General features: G+C 49.3%; 1 protein-coding gene across 1 annotated transcript in view; it reads right to left on the reverse strand.

Moving 5' to 3' along the window:
• The window catches only part of slc4a5a (solute carrier family 4 member 5a), a 45,094-nt gene that overhangs the window by 9,584 nt on the left and 20,088 nt on the right, over positions 1 to 15,422 (reverse strand). Inside the window, exons 8-17 of the mRNA XM_076992236.1 lie at positions 11,843 to 12,000; positions 7,382 to 7,469; positions 5,425 to 5,579; positions 5,049 to 5,174; positions 3,934 to 4,108; positions 3,580 to 3,713; positions 3,096 to 3,367; positions 1,810 to 1,874; positions 1,107 to 1,298; positions 45 to 158 (exon numbers count right to left, since the gene is read on the reverse strand). Coding sequence (XP_076848351.1) covers positions 45 to 158; positions 1,107 to 1,298; positions 1,810 to 1,874; positions 3,096 to 3,367; positions 3,580 to 3,713; positions 3,934 to 4,108; positions 5,049 to 5,174; positions 5,425 to 5,579; positions 7,382 to 7,469; positions 11,843 to 12,000 — 1,479 coding nt within the window. The remainder of the gene's footprint in view (positions 1 to 44; positions 159 to 1,106; positions 1,299 to 1,809; positions 1,875 to 3,095; positions 3,368 to 3,579; positions 3,714 to 3,933; positions 4,109 to 5,048; positions 5,175 to 5,424; positions 5,580 to 7,381; positions 7,470 to 11,842; positions 12,001 to 15,422) is intronic.

The raw sequence follows: 15,422 nt of genomic DNA on the forward strand, positions 1-15,422 counted from the left end.
GTGAGCGTGAGCGTGTGTGTGTGAGCATGTTCTTTCTTTTTCACCTTGAATTCAGTGGGTACGGTGAGTTTGGGCGTCTTCAGGCCCATCACCATGTCCAGGCCCACAAACGTCATGATGGACATCAAAATGGAGAAGTCACTGATGAGCTTCCGCACCTACACACACACACACACACACACATGCACACACACACACACACACACACACACACACACACACACACACACACACATGCACACGCACACACATGCACACACACACACAAACACACACACACACACAAACACACACACACACACACACACAAACACACACACACTCACACAAACACACGCACGCACACAAACGCACACACACACACACACACACACACACACACACAAGCGAACGCATGCACACACACACACACACAAACGCACGCACGCACACACACACACACACACACACATACACAGACAAAGACTCACAAGCACACACTCTCTCTCACACACACACACACACACACACACACACACACACATGGAATAAGAGCATGGCACTCCCCTTCACCCACCAGTGATTCATCATTGTCTGGAGTCCATCATGCAGGAAACATCAGAATTATATTCAATATGCGACTCTTGGATCCAGACCCATAATTTAAGAAGTCTATTCTACCCTAATGGCAGCATGCAGAGATGGACTGCAAACACACACACACACACACACACATATTTATTTATTTATATATATTTATATTTTCACACACTAAAAAAGGTAGGATCCTTCAGAGCCATTAGTGATCCTGTTAATACACATGAGGCCGTGTAATACAGTGTGTATGAACGGCCTCCTTAAGGGTCTGTGCCCAAGACTGAGGGGATCAGAACTAGAGGAAACTGATTTAAAAAGACCATTTGTGTGTGTGTGTGTGTGTGTGTGTGTGTGTGTGTGTGCAGCTGTAAGAGCATATCAGGTTTGGTAATGGGCTCACATCATATGTGGGAACCTGTGAAGAACATTTTATCTCTCTCTTAGAGGCCTTATCTCCCCTCTCTCTCTCTCTCTCTCTCTCTCTCTCTCTCTCTCTCTCTCTCTCCCCCCGTCTCCTCAACTGCCCGTACCTTCGTGGGGAAGTAGCGCGTGAACTTGAAGTTCTTCAGTGCGACGGTCATGGAGTAGGTTCCAAAGAACAGGATGAAGGAGAGGAGGGCCAGGTCAGGGACGTAGCCACAAGAGCTGCCCGCCAGAGCACCACCATACTTCACACACTCCCTCTTACTCAGCTGAGTCCAGTCCAGAGCTGTGAGATTCATCTGAGCAACAGAGACGCAACAGGGGTGGAGGTGGGGGTGGAGAGAGACGGAGCCGAGAGAGAGACGGAGGCAAATGGAAAGATGGGGTGAAACGGGATGATGTAGAAAAAGTATAAATAGGTAGTAGTAGGGAGAAAAAGAAGTGTGTGTAAAAAGGATAGGAATAGTAAATGGTTGAGAGACAAGGGAGAAATGAGGAGAAAAGAGGAGAGAGAGAGACATAATGGACATATGGTTCACAAATGAGAAACAGAGAGAAAGCAAAAGCCGTATGGTGGAGAAAAAAAAACCCCACACCATACAGGCGCGGAAGATTGAATCCACTTTCATCATAACACCCTTCCTCTCCAGACGACACCCAAAGTCCCACTTGAATATAAATGAGACACTCAAAGGCGCGGATCAAGACGGCAGTGGGGATCCACACCCTCCAATTCCAACACAGCCCCATCTGAAGTCAAAACAAAAGGTGAAGGTGGAAGGTGGAGGGGTGGGTGCGGTGTCCACTTACTGGAGAGAGAGCAGACGCGTTATCCGTCGCTGGGACGGGCCCCGGGAAGACCGCCGCCGTCGTCACTGAGGAAACAGCCAGAGGACGGAGGAGACAGTGATGCCAGCAAGCAAAGGGGAGATTTTGATTGGCCGCTGGGTCACGGCACATCTGGACGTGTCAAACGAGACAACAGATGGCTCCCAGCTGGAAATTACAATCTGCGAATTTTAATTATGGGAGTCGAACCCGCACGAAACCAAGCCGCTCTCTCAGAGAGAAAAGGCCGCGTATGGCACACATTACAGGAAATGAAATGTAGTTTTCATATATATATATAAAAAAAAACGGAATAAACCAAGCGGACCAGAATCGGTCCCGTGTGTGGGACGCGTGCTACCAAACCCGAAAATACACCAATCAGTCATAACATTGATTTCTGCTCAGCTGGTGCTCGTCACCGCAGTGATGTTCCTAATACTGCACAGGAGGAATATATTCAGTATTCAGTACAGATTATTTATTGTTGACAATTAAGGAGGTTTGAGTCATAAACGTATGGAGTTCCCTAAGAGGAAAGAGCAGTGGTTTGGGCTAAACCTGCACCACTGGTCCGGGTCTATACCTCTGCACTGCAATGCAAACAAACAAACTAAATCCTTGTTGCTACCATTTCCTGTGGTTTTTTGCCTTGTATTGAGGCCAGCACTGGCCCAACTGGGCCGGTCCTCTGGCCACACTGGGTCTGACTCCGTGTTTGGCATCTAAAGGCGAGACCTAGAGGGACCAAAACAGCAGCAAGCTGTCCGAGACCGACGATGACATCACGTCCATGCAGGGCAGCTCCAGACATCGTCCACCCTCCCAATGATCAAACAGCACCACTTAGAAAGTCAAAATGACCCGTCACTGGGCCATGATTATGAGATACTAAATCATAATTATAAGAAAGTACCTCATATTTATGGACTAATCTCAGTACTGAGTCATGATGAAATGGCATATTCGTTTTGTCATAATTATAAGATGTCATATATTTGTCATAATTATTCTTCCATTTTAGGGGACGTTATTCATTCTATACGTTTTAAGCACTTTAATTTGTTCTTGTGCACATTCATTACTAAATAGTTTATCAGCAGCGTTGCGAGAACTCAGTAGGTTAGACACACAAATAACAAAATATCAAACATGACTCAGCATAATTTCATAATTTTGAAAAAAAAAAGAGAGAATAGGTTGTTGTCATGTAAAGGGTGTAGTTGTTGTTGTAGGCAGGTGGAGGTCAGTAAGACTGCACCACTCACTCAGGTCAGGAGCGACACACTCGCACTGGTAGGCGGAGATGAGCTCGGGGCTGAAGGCCGCGTTGATGGGGTAGGAGCGGAAGGTGGCGGCCATCTTCTTGATGGCGTCGGAGATGAAGATGAGGGAGATGAGGCTGGAGAAGCCCTCCTCCGTGAAGCGCGTCATGTACCTGATGACGGAGCTGGCGTCGGTGGCCACCAGGACGAAGCACTGTAGACACGAGTGTACGCCCACCCACACACGCAGCTCCATGTAGTCGAGGTCGTTGCTCCTGGTGGAGAGGGGTGGTGCAGGTGATGGAGTTACGTGATGTTCCTCTACACGTTTAAGGTGCACGTTTAGAGAAGGTGGCTGTGAATGTTCTAGAGATCTACGCTTATGGTCTCATTGGTCCACACGGGAGCAAACAATGTAGCAACCGGGGCGCAGGGCAGAGAAAGGGGCGGAGCCTAGTGCTGGAAGGTGAAGGGGCGGCGGTCTCACTTGCTGAAGTCGTAGAGCAGCTTCTCGAAGATGAGGATTGGGCCTGTGGAGCTAAGGATGATGAGGGGTTGACCGCCAAGCAGGCAGAAGACCACTCCAGCCAAGGCTGTGCCCAAGAAGCTCTCCATCACCCCCTAAAGAGAGCAGGAGGATGAGAACGGGCGGGGGGACGGAGGAAGAGAGCGGTTAAGATTCAACCATCTCACCCTGTTCCTCAAAAAGAAGCAGACGGCTGTACAGCTGGAGAGCAAAAAAAAAATGAAAAGAATAAAAACAAAAGATAGAAAAATGGGACGGGCAAGGTAGCAGGGAACTATGGCAACCGACCCGCCCCCCGGTGGGGGTGGAACGTGCCTGGTAATTGTCGGTGGCGTCGCCCAGCAGGCCGCCGAAGGTGATGGCGTTGGTGATGCAGCCCATGTAGATGAAGAGCACAGCTGAAATGGACTGGATGTGGACGCCGTCGGAGAAATCACTGAGGAACCAGGGCAGCTTCCTCTGAACGTCCAGGAAGAGACCACCACAGATCCTGCACCACACACACACACACACACACACACACACACACACACACACACACACACACACACACACACACACACAGGCATGCATACACACACACACGTACAGGCCATAATGAGAGAAATGCTTTAATGTTTGTTATAAACTCCCTTATGTTTTTAACGAATGATTTATTTTTTCTTCCTTTTATTATAACTTATTTTTTCTTTTTATTTCTTCACTTTTCTCACCTTGACTTTGCGCTTTCTTTCATGATAATGACAGGTCTTTTCATGTTTATTATTATTCAAATATAGTAGAGCTCTTAATTTCCTTAATATTGCAAAGGCTCGTTCATGTTGCTTTTCTGTAAGTCTGCGTTGGCAGTACAGCAAATGAATATGGTCATGTCGACAATGGAACTGAATGTGAAGAGAGAGGAAGAGAGTGAGAGAGTGAGGTAGAGAGAGAGAGAGAGAGAGAGAGAGAGAGAGAGAGAGAGAGAGAGAGAGGTAGAGGCAGTGATACTGGAGTTATATGCAGGAGCAGCTGTGCTCTGAATTGGTTGTCGGCTTTTGGGCTGACTGCCTGACAGGGTGTTTGGGCTCCTGGCAGGCTGCTCTGTCCTTCCCTTCTCATCCATTCATCCCCAGCTCATTATGCCCAACTGGTGTATTGCATTTCTCTGCTACCGCCTTATTCATCACCATTAAAACTCCTGTTCCTGAATCACTACATCACACCTAAGTTCCTCAGGGGGAGCGCAAACTCTGAAAGTAGCCCTCAAACTCGCAAGCCAAGTGTTTTTTAAGGACACTGGCTGCTCAGGAGTGATAAATCAGTAGAACATCCAGGACTAAATGGACTCACCCTTAGCCACCCCCAACCCCTGACCTCAAACCCCTGACCTCCAACCCCCGACACCCGTTCCTAACCTCCAGGCTGCCCGGGGCATTGTGGGAACTTGCCTGCCGGTGTGCGAGAGCTCCTCACCGAGCTCGTGTGGCATGGGCATCTCTTGGTCCTCGCCTCCGCCGGCCCCGCCCGCCGTGCCGTTGGTCTGACCGAGCTCGTTCAGAGAGAACACAGACTTCCTGATGGGGGGAGAGCACGGTGTGAACAGAACCGTCAGGACTAAACATCAACAATCATTAACGCCGTCGTGTTCCTGGACTGGATACAGAAAATCAGCTCCCAGCAAACGGTACAGAGACCCAGATCAGGCGTAAAACTCAAGCTGTCACACGCACTAAAAACAGCACTGTTCACGCTTTAAGCATTTTGAAGTTTCCCTTAATGAGAAGATTCCCGTCAGCACCAACAGAAACGTTAAAAAACGTTTACCTTTGTTCTGCCGACAACACTTTTTTAGGGGGCTCGATGCGGATGTTGGGGTCCCACTCGCCGGGCGGGAGCACGATCACCTCGTCCAGGAATTCATCGACGCCTGCGATCAGGTCATCACGGTCCCTGGCCTTGTAGGCCACGTCGCTGAAGAGCTGGAGATAAGACCTCGTGGAGTTAGTGTTTCAGATTGTTTGCCTTAGCCAATTTTTCTTCCAGATAAATTTTTTGTTTTTTTTTCTCAGTTTTTTACGACTGCTAACATGCGTTTGTCCAGTCTGTAGTCACATTTTCAAAACTCTAAACACAGTGAACACAACATCAGTCTTCAGTGGCTACACAATTAGTACAATTCATGCTGTTTTTGCACAAAATCCAGTCATTTTACATGTTTCTATAATGCTTAATTTTCTATACACACAATATCCAATAACAAAATTCTGGATCATTTTTGTCTTATTTACAAATGCTTGCACACAGCATGTCAAAAATGAAAACCTAAGATTCAAAACCTTAAATATTGTATAAAATGCAAAGTTCTGCAAAACCAAAGGCAGCTGAAAAGCTATTATTGTAATACATATTTTTTGCACATATAGATCAATGAAATAAAATGAAGTACAGTAATGTACCGGGTCAGAAAGGAGCAAATATAACAATTTGTCCTGCAATCTCAAGTGCTGGTTTGGTCCTTCACAAATGCCAGATTGGTCCCTATAACAGTGACCTCCTTCTTTCGTTTTTGAATGAACTCTACCAACAACTGGTTCCAGAAGCAGAAATGGAACAGGTGGGAGGAAACACAAGGACATTTGTGATGGGACAATGTAGCATTCTGTCATTCTCATGTCATCACAAACTGGTTTATAGACCATCCAAGAGTGATGTCCCTTTTCCTCCCGCCCATCTCGCCTTTCCTCAAACCCACTAAGGAACTTTTTTCAGTCTGGAGGTGGAAGGTGTATGATCATCGGCCCCATGACCAAATGTCCCTCCTGGATGCAATGGATCCCGGCTGCATTTCAAACATTTCAGCTGAAGACTGCCAGGGGTGAATAAGGCATACCAAGCTTTTCTATCCCAGGTCAATGGCAAGGGCCAACATCAGATGTGATGTGGATGAAAACATGTGTCCAACTGCTGAAGACCACTTACATTACACATAACAAGACTGTTCAGTTTGTATACTGTTTTTCCCCCGTGTGTGGCTTTTTTGTATATGTGTATTTTTATATATATGGGACCACGGCTAATTATGTTTATAATTACAGTAATTATTTTTTAGGTTAGGCTACAATTTACAGTAATGTCCCTAATACAGTAAAATATACCCTTTACTGCAAAACTGTTACTGACTCCTTTTTTGTCTAATCTACATTCCATATAGTACCTAACAGTAAATATCACTCATTGTGTATACAGTGTGTTGCCAAAAATGCACACATTTGGAAAAAAGTCCAAATGAAGCGGATTACAGTAAAAATGAACTGACTAAGAAAACAACAGATGTTACTGTAAGATGTCTGGGAGAAAGTAAAATATTATATCTGGATAAGAGTGTCTGAAAAAATGCACATAAATGTACATCAAATGTTTTTTTACAGTGGTTGTCCAGTGATTGACTATGTTAATCTCGAATAGAGAATCTGTGCTGGTGTTTGAAAGAATGATTGGATACTGAACTGTGTTTTAACAAAGTTGGTGTATAAAGAGAAAACTTTATTTGCATTATGAAATGCAGAGTTGGTATTTAGTTAAGAAAATGCGCTTTTGAACAGGATATTAACTATTTGGCTATTTGTTTGAGGTAAATGTGTTGCTGTGTTTAGAGATTTGAAAATTACCTGGGAAAATCTTGTTAGCAGTCACAAAAAACTGAAATAGTTAAAAGATTTTGAGGCAAAAATCAGCTATAAATACAACAAAGGGAGAAACTGAAAACTAAATTCACACTCACGTCATCCACCATCAGTGTAGCAATGGCGCGGCCAATCTCGATGTAGGACTTGGCTTTGCCAGGGGGCCCCAGAAGCACAAACAGGAATCTGTCATAAGAAACAGTTCAGTTGATTTTCATATGAATATTTTATTAAATAATTTCTCAAGGAAGTCTCGTCGCAGACCTAAGAAAGCGCAGTCTCTCACAACTGGCTTTCGCGACGAGACTCCTATTGAGCGCTGTGAGTCTGCCCTGCTTGGCGAACGCCACAGGGGTGAGCAACCTGTGGTGCAAGCAGCGGGCAGACGGAACGAGCGCATAGACGAGCTTTGGCTTAACCCTCGGTTGGCTCTCAATGGCTGCTGCGAGCTCCCGACACCTCAGAGGAGGCGGAGCCATCGCAGAGAGAGCCACCGAGGGGCGTGTGTGTCTGCGTGTTCTTCCAGGCTCAACCCAGACCCTGAGGAGGAGGACCTAACACCGCTGATCCCGGAAGCCGCTCCCCGAAGGACCCCCAAGAATTTTTTGGGGGGACGCTGTAGCCACTCGCCCCAGGAGTGGCCGGCTCAGAACCCGGAGGACGTCAGTGCGGCGGACACGCCCCCCCGATGACGTCAGTATGGCGGACACGCCCCCCGATGAGGTCAGTATGGCGGACACGCCCCCCCGAGGACGTCTGTGCGGCGGCTCCGCCCCCCGAGGACGACTGTGCGGTGGCTCCGCCCCCCGAGGACGTCGGTGCGGTGGCTCCGCCCCCCGAGGACGTCGGTGCGGCGGTTCCGCCCCCCGAGGACGTCAGTGCGGCGGTTCCGCCCCCCGAGGACGTCAGTGCGGCGACTCCGCCCCCCGAGGACGTCAGTGCGGCGACTCCGCCCCCCGAGGACGTCAGTGCGGCGACTCCGCCCCCCGAGGACGTCATGTCACGTCTGCGGCCTGTTCCCGCGATCCCGAGGAGGTCGTCCACGCCAGTTCCCGTTCCCGCTGCCCGTCGGCGGTCCACGCCAGTTCCCGTTCCCGCTGCCCGTCGGCGGTCCACGCCAGTTCCCGTTCCCGCTGCCCGTCGGCGGTCCACGCCAGTTCCCGTTCCCGCTGCCCGTCGGCGGTCCGCGCCAGTTCCAGTTCCCGCTGCCCGTCGGCAGTCCACGCCAGTTCCAGTTCCCGCTGCCCGTCGGCAGTACGTGCCAGTTCCAGTTCCCGCTGCCCGTCGGCAGTCCACGCCGGCTGCTGTCCCCACGACCCAGAAGAGGTCGTCCACGCCGGCTGCTGTCCCCACGACCCAGGAGAGGTCGTTCATGCCGGCTGCTGTCCCCACGACCCAGGAGAGGTCATCCACGCCGGCTGCTGTCCCCACGACCCAGGAGAGGTCGTCCACGCCGGCTGCTGTCCCCACGACCCAGGAGAGGTCGTTCACGCCGGCTGCTGTCCCCACGACCCAGGAGAGGTCGTCCACGCCGGCTGCTGTCCCCACGACCCAGGAGAGGTCGTCCACGCCGGCTGCTGTCCCATCGACCCAGGAGAGGTCGTCCACGCCTGTACCCGCTGCCCGCCGCCCGGCCGCGCCTGTTCCCGCTGCCTGCCGCCCGGCCGCGCCTGTTCCCGCTGCCCGCCGCCCGGCCGCGCCTGTTCCCGCTGCCCGCCAACGGACCCCACCTGTTCCCGCTGCCCGCCAACGGACTCTGCCTGTTCCCGCCGCCCGCCAGCGGACCCCGCCTGTCACCCCAGAGACTGTGCTGCCCTCGTGTGGGCTTGGACTCAATGTGTGTGTTCCTGCCTCTATGCCCATGTTCCCCTTGCTCCCGTGTGCTGTCCCTAGCTTTGTGTTGGTCCCTGTCCCCGTGGTGGTGTCTGTTCGTGTCCTTGTGCCCATTCCTATGCCTGTGTCTGGTGGTGTCGTCTCTGTCCCGGTCCCCGTGTCTGTTCCCCAAGTTGTTACCCACCTTGTTCCTGTCCCTGTCACAGTCGTCCAAGCCGTGTTTGCCTCTGTGTTTGCCCCGGCCCTGTCCCCTGGCCCCGCTCCCGTGTCTGTTCCCAGTCCTGTCTGGTCCGGCCCTGCACCCGTGTCTCCCCCTGGCCCTGCCCGTACTGCCGTATCCCGACCCAGCTCCTGGCCAGTCTCTGCTCCCCTGTCTCCAGTCCCAGCCGTGCCCCAGGTCCCTCGCCCTGTCTTGTCTGGTCCTGTCCCTCTGGTCTGTCCTGTGTCTGCTGTCCCTGTCCCTCGCCACGTCCCATGATTCCCTGTCCAGTCTGCCCTTGCGTGCCCCGGAGTGGCACGCCTTGAGGGGGAGTAATGTCACGTATGGCCTCGCCCCTTCCCTTGGCTGTCACTCCAGGTTCCCTTGTGTCTGTGTTTCCGTGCCTGTTTCTCCCGCCCCGCTCGTTTGTCTTCGTGATTCCTTGTTTATTACCATCACGTGCCCCTCGTTTAATGTCATTGTATTTAAGTCCCGTCATTCCCCAGTCTGGGATCCGTGATTTTGTCATTCCAGTTTGTTCATGCTGTTGGTCTGTTCCTGTTTGCCGTGAGTTCTGCCGTGTTGTTTCCGTTTTGGTTTACCCGTCCTCCGTGTGTTTTGCCTGCCCTTCCGTTATTAGCCTGCCTCGTTGTTTCCCTTGTCTGTGATCATGCCTGTTTACGTTTCATGTCTGGATAGCCTGCACGTTATGACCCCTGCCTGTATATACGACTCCGAGTTCGGTATTCCCATGAATAAATCTCGCTCTCCTCAGCACTTGTGTCCGTCTCCTCGCTCCGTTGCGTATGCAACGTTACAATTATATATTCTGTTTCACAAATAACTACAGGCATATATGTGATGAAGGACCTGTGATCGGGTTCATAATGATCATATATGTGATGAAGGACCTGTGATTGGGTTCATAATGATCGTATACAGCCCCGTCGACAGGGGGGGACAACCGGGTCTGTTGTCCCGGGCCCCAGGGCCAGGGGGGCCCATCAAAGAGCCCAGCAATTTATTTTTTATTTAAAGTCTATAATTTTTTAATAATCTTGAAATCTTTCATTATTATAAAATTCTGTACTCAAAATAAGCTCAATGGCTAAAATATATATGTTTTTTTTTACCTATCTGCATATTTTCCATTAAGTGCATACACCCCCGCCTCCCACTGAAAATGGTTTGATCCAGCACCGACCGTAGCCGGCTGGTACCCGCCCAACAGCGGGAAACAGTGGTGGATAGTTAAAGTAAATACAGAAATCTGGAGCACAGAAAAGAAAGGAAAAACATTTACCTGACGAATTTTAATGTTGCATTGTGTTCCAGGTTTGAAAAGTGCTGGAATTTAGGCTAAAGTACTTGAAAATGCTTGAAATTGTAACTTCGTTTCACAACAAATAGCTGTCTGACTAAACAGTTCTCGTGAAGACGTTAAGATTGGGCGTTTTGAAAATAAACATCCATTAAATACTGTGATAAAAAGCGAATTATTTCGAATCATTTCGATTATATGTATAAATATTTAACTTAATTAAGTTTAACGTGCTGGAAAATATTGAAACGGACCTTTAAAGTGACGTACACGTGCTTTAATTCCACCTTATAAAGGTGTATGAACCCTGCAAACATGACTTTGTTCATTGCGCTGAGGCGCGGCGCGCGCGAAGTTACAAAATTCGAGAGGTGCACGATCGCGAATCAACAACGCGTGAGGCCCTCGCGCACGGGCGGTGCGACTGCGATTACGTCATTTTCGCGCGAACCCTCGTGCCGGTCGCGAGTCAAATATAAACCAGTCAGCTGTCAGAAACAGCTTTGATGTGTGGCTATATTATATACTATATGACCTATAGTATATAATGGGGGGGGGGGGGGTACATGAAACTTTCTTGTCCCGGGCCCCAGCAAGACTGTCAACGGGGCCTGATCGAAACTGATCGGGTTTATAATGATCGTATATGTGATGAAGGACCTGTGATCGGGTTCATAATGATCGTATATGTGATGAAGGACCTGTGATCGGGTTCATAATGATCGTATATGTGATCGAGGACCTGTGATCGGGTTCATAATGATCATATATGTGATGAAGGACCTGTGATCGGGTTCATAATGATTGTATATGTGATCGATGACCTGTGATCGGGTTCATAATGGTATATGTGAGGATCTCTCTAATTGTTGTTATGGTGACTGGTGTCGGATGGGTTCCCGCTGTAAAGCTGCTTTGTGACAACTGTTTTGTTTTTTTGATTTATTGACCTGTGACAGGGTTCATAATGACCTGCACAAAGCTGTAAACAAAATTTGATTAATTGAACTGATACTGATAGTGTTTTGGAAAAAAGGCATTAATTCTATCAAGGCTAATCTAAACAAAAAAACAAAATTACATCTAGTTTTATTTTGCTACAGCATTCGAACTATTTGGACTAACTGGTTGCAGTAGTCGAGCACTTGGAAACAAAAGGTAGACACACCCACTCCCCAAAGAGAGGCGTGGCCAGGGGGGCGATACCTGGTGGGCACGGGCACCTCGGTCAGGCCGCCCAGCGTGGTGGCCTGTGCCAGCCGCACGAAGGCCACAAAGGGCCTGTGGAGGAAGTCCACCTCCCCCACCAGCACGTTGGAGGCCTCCGCGTCCCTCGGGATCTTCTTCATGAACCTGTTCTTCAGCTGCAAACGCAATTAAGCAAAGGAAGAGGGCATCAGAGGGACCACCTAACCTCCTGGTTCTGATCCAAACCGGCTCCAGTTCCTGTTCCACACCAGCTTCAGATTCTAGTCCATTCCAACTGTAGTTCCTGAAATGTAAACGCGGTTTCATTTCATACATAATACAGCCAGGAACAGAAGATCTGTATGCTCCTTTGGACCAGAACATTATTTTCTTGCAACATCTCAGTGTGGAATAATGATCAGATTGTCTGATAATTTAATTAATTGGTGAGCCTCCTAGTTAAGCTGATGGTTTTATTCCCCTGTAGCTTACAGGTTTAACTAACATCAACATTTAGATTACAAATACTCTGATCCAAACCTCGGTCTGCAATGTGCTCATCTTTTAAGGTCAGTCAAAGTCATTACCAGTGAACACAGTGTTCGGTTTGGACGGTGGTTATTAATAGGGGAAACACACTGACTGTCCTTCTCTTGCTTCTGGGGGTCCTGATGTTATCTCCACGGCAACGGTTTACCAATGAGCACATTCCAAAAAAAAAAAAAAAAAAACCCTTTCATGGCCCCCTGTTGTACATGCCAGCGCAAGTACAATACCGGTATAATACCAGTATACGACTAACGGATCAAGGCTTTAAATAGTTTGCCACGTATGAAAGCGAGAGTCTGTTCTGTCAGCTAGGTGTGAGGTAGAGGAGTCAAAACACCGATGAAGCCCATTCGCTCCGTCTGCCGTATCCTGCAGCGGGTGTGTTGGGGTTTGCTCTGTATTAATGAGGGACGGCTCACAGACGTCACAGATCAAAAGACGCCACTGTGCTCTGCATCGGCGACATTTCTGTACGTGTCATTAAGGCAATTTGAGTTTGATATAGAAATTGTTCTGTCTTCAGGCTGAGTGGAGTTTGCAGACACTTTAATTGAAGTTAAGGTTAATTTGCTCTTTTGTTGCTTTAGAAAGAGCATGCCATTTTATTTCTCCTCCGACATGAACTTATGGAGTTATTCTCCTCTGCTAAATATATTTCAAGAAGTGTTACAGTCTTGGAGAACTGTTCTAATTATACAGCATCTAATTATGTTGATTCTCACTGCATGTGCGCACTCTGACAGAAATCTTGTCCTCAGTTCACTGGTTATCACATGCAAACCTGCTGAGCGAGACTAGTAGTGCTAAACTGAATGCAGGCTATCTTTGCTCACCCCTTCTTAAATCTTAGGTGGTATAATATTTTTGAACTTGGTCCAAGAGCATCTCACAATAGACAGGGCCAATGTCCCACGGTTTCCATGGGAATGGCGCTACGTAGCAATTGCCGTACCTCCACAATGACACCTGATGATCACCTGTAGATCACAAGCTGTCACGGGCCAGGGCCAAAAAACCACATCAGTTCCCTGTAGTCTGTCAGGCAACAGCCTTCACATTCTCATTGTTAGTTTCTTTATCCATATTTTTTTCTGGGGTAGAATCCAAAGCAGCCAGAAGAGCACCTAATCCACCATTTAGAAAGAAACAACTTAAAATTACTTTGATATCAAAACAATAGAATGAGGCAGAATACTGGCATTAAATGGAAGTGTCCAATTTGGTGAACTACACCAGTCCACATCAGATAGTTACAAATGACAACATTCTGATCACTGGTAAATTCCCTAACAATATAAACACAAACACAAATAACTGGACCTTTCCTGTATCCTGAACAATATACACTGGATGAAGGATAAATATCCCATAATACCATTGTCACGTTTCGCTTCTGCTAGTGTCATGGTCCCCTTGGCAATCCTGTCATGTGCTCTTTGTTTAGTTTTTCTCTCCACTCCTTGCATTTATCATGAGTTTATCAGTCAGAAGGTCTGCCTTTACAATGCTTCTTGCTAGTCATTGTTCTGGCCGCTGTCATGTTCTCTGTATTGTAACCTGTTGGTTAACCTGTTTCTTTTCTTATATGGTTTTTATGTTTTACTTTGTTTTCATTATGCATTCTGGTTCTGTTTATCTTGGACCAGATGAGTTTTCTTGGACCCTGAGTTTGGGTTTGCCTGTAACGAATCTCACTGTTCTCATTGTTTGCGTCTGCCTATCTCTCTCTCTGTGTGTTACATGTGGATTCTGTTTACCAACTGATCCCTGTCACGTTGAGGACCCCGGCCCCTCCCTTTTGGGCGTGTGTTTACGTAGTCTACGTGCATCGTCTGCGTCTGTGGATATTTCGTGGTGATGGCTATGTCATGTGATAATCCGTCTCACCTGTGAATCGTCTCGTAATCACATGGGGTTAATGTGGTTTGTCTATTTAACGTGCGCTCGCACAGTGTCCTGTGCTCGTCGTTGTCTAGAGTCTACACGTTGAGTGTTTCTGCATGTTTCTCGTGCGCTATTGCGCAACTTCAGTCTCCATTAAAGTGACGTCTGTCCTAAAAACCGAGGATTCTGTGTCTCGTCCTTGGCTGCGCCCGAACGTCACAGAACGACAAGCCGTTCGAGACACCAACCCAGAATGCCAGGCTACAAGGGAAAGCCGAAGAAGGGCAAGAAGCCCAGTAAGCGGCATCACCGCTCTTCGTCTTCTCCCCCACGCCACGAAGCTCCGCCGACTCGGACGCAGCTCATGGAGGACCCGGAGTGCTCCTACCTGCTCTGCGCGGCTCGGGAGACCACTATTCCCGAGCTGAAGGAGGAGTACTACCGGACTGCGGTCCGAGTGTGGCGAGAGCGGCACCCCGCACCTTCCCGGGAGGGCTCGCCCATAAGAGTGAGCGTCCCGGAGTTCTACCAGGCATCGCCACCAGAGGGCGAGCTTGTAGAGGAAGAGGACCCCCCGACGCAGGAGCAGCTGGAGCAGGATCCCGTCTGCGCGTTCCAGCTGGCCGCAGCATGGAGTACGCAGGACCCCGAGTTGGCCAAGGAGCTCCGCGAGGGGGTGGTGCCGATTTGGCGTGAGCGCCAGCGACGCCCCCATCCAGCACGCGCCCTCTCACCTCTGAGGGTGGACTCCTGCGTCTTCGGTGCTACGGAGTCCACCCCAGAGAGCGAATTCGGGGAAGGGGACTCCGAGGAGGAGTCAGAGGAGGAGGAGGAGGATTACCCTCCATCCATCTACTCCGCTCCCACCGTGGACTATGTTGGGGAGGGGGAGGAGGAAGAGGAGTACCCTCCCTCCGTCTACACCGACACCACCATAGACTACGGCAAAGAGGAGGAGGAGTCAGAGGAGGAGGACTACCTCCCTCCGCCTGTGGGTCTCTCTCCCAAGGGCCAGGAGGAGGAGCGGGACCATTACCCTCCGTTGGAGGACGACAGGTCCACAGTGGAGTACGGAGCAGAGGACTATTCCCCGTCTGTGGGCTCGGGAACACCCGAGAGCGACTCCTACACGGAGGACGAGGAGGAGAGCCTTCCCTCCTCCGTG

Source organism: Brachyhypopomus gauderio, unplaced genomic scaffold (genome assembly GCF_052324685.1).
Source record: "Brachyhypopomus gauderio isolate BG-103 unplaced genomic scaffold, BGAUD_0.2 sc91, whole genome shotgun sequence".
NCBI lineage: Eukaryota > Metazoa > Chordata > Actinopteri > Gymnotiformes > Hypopomidae > Brachyhypopomus > Brachyhypopomus gauderio.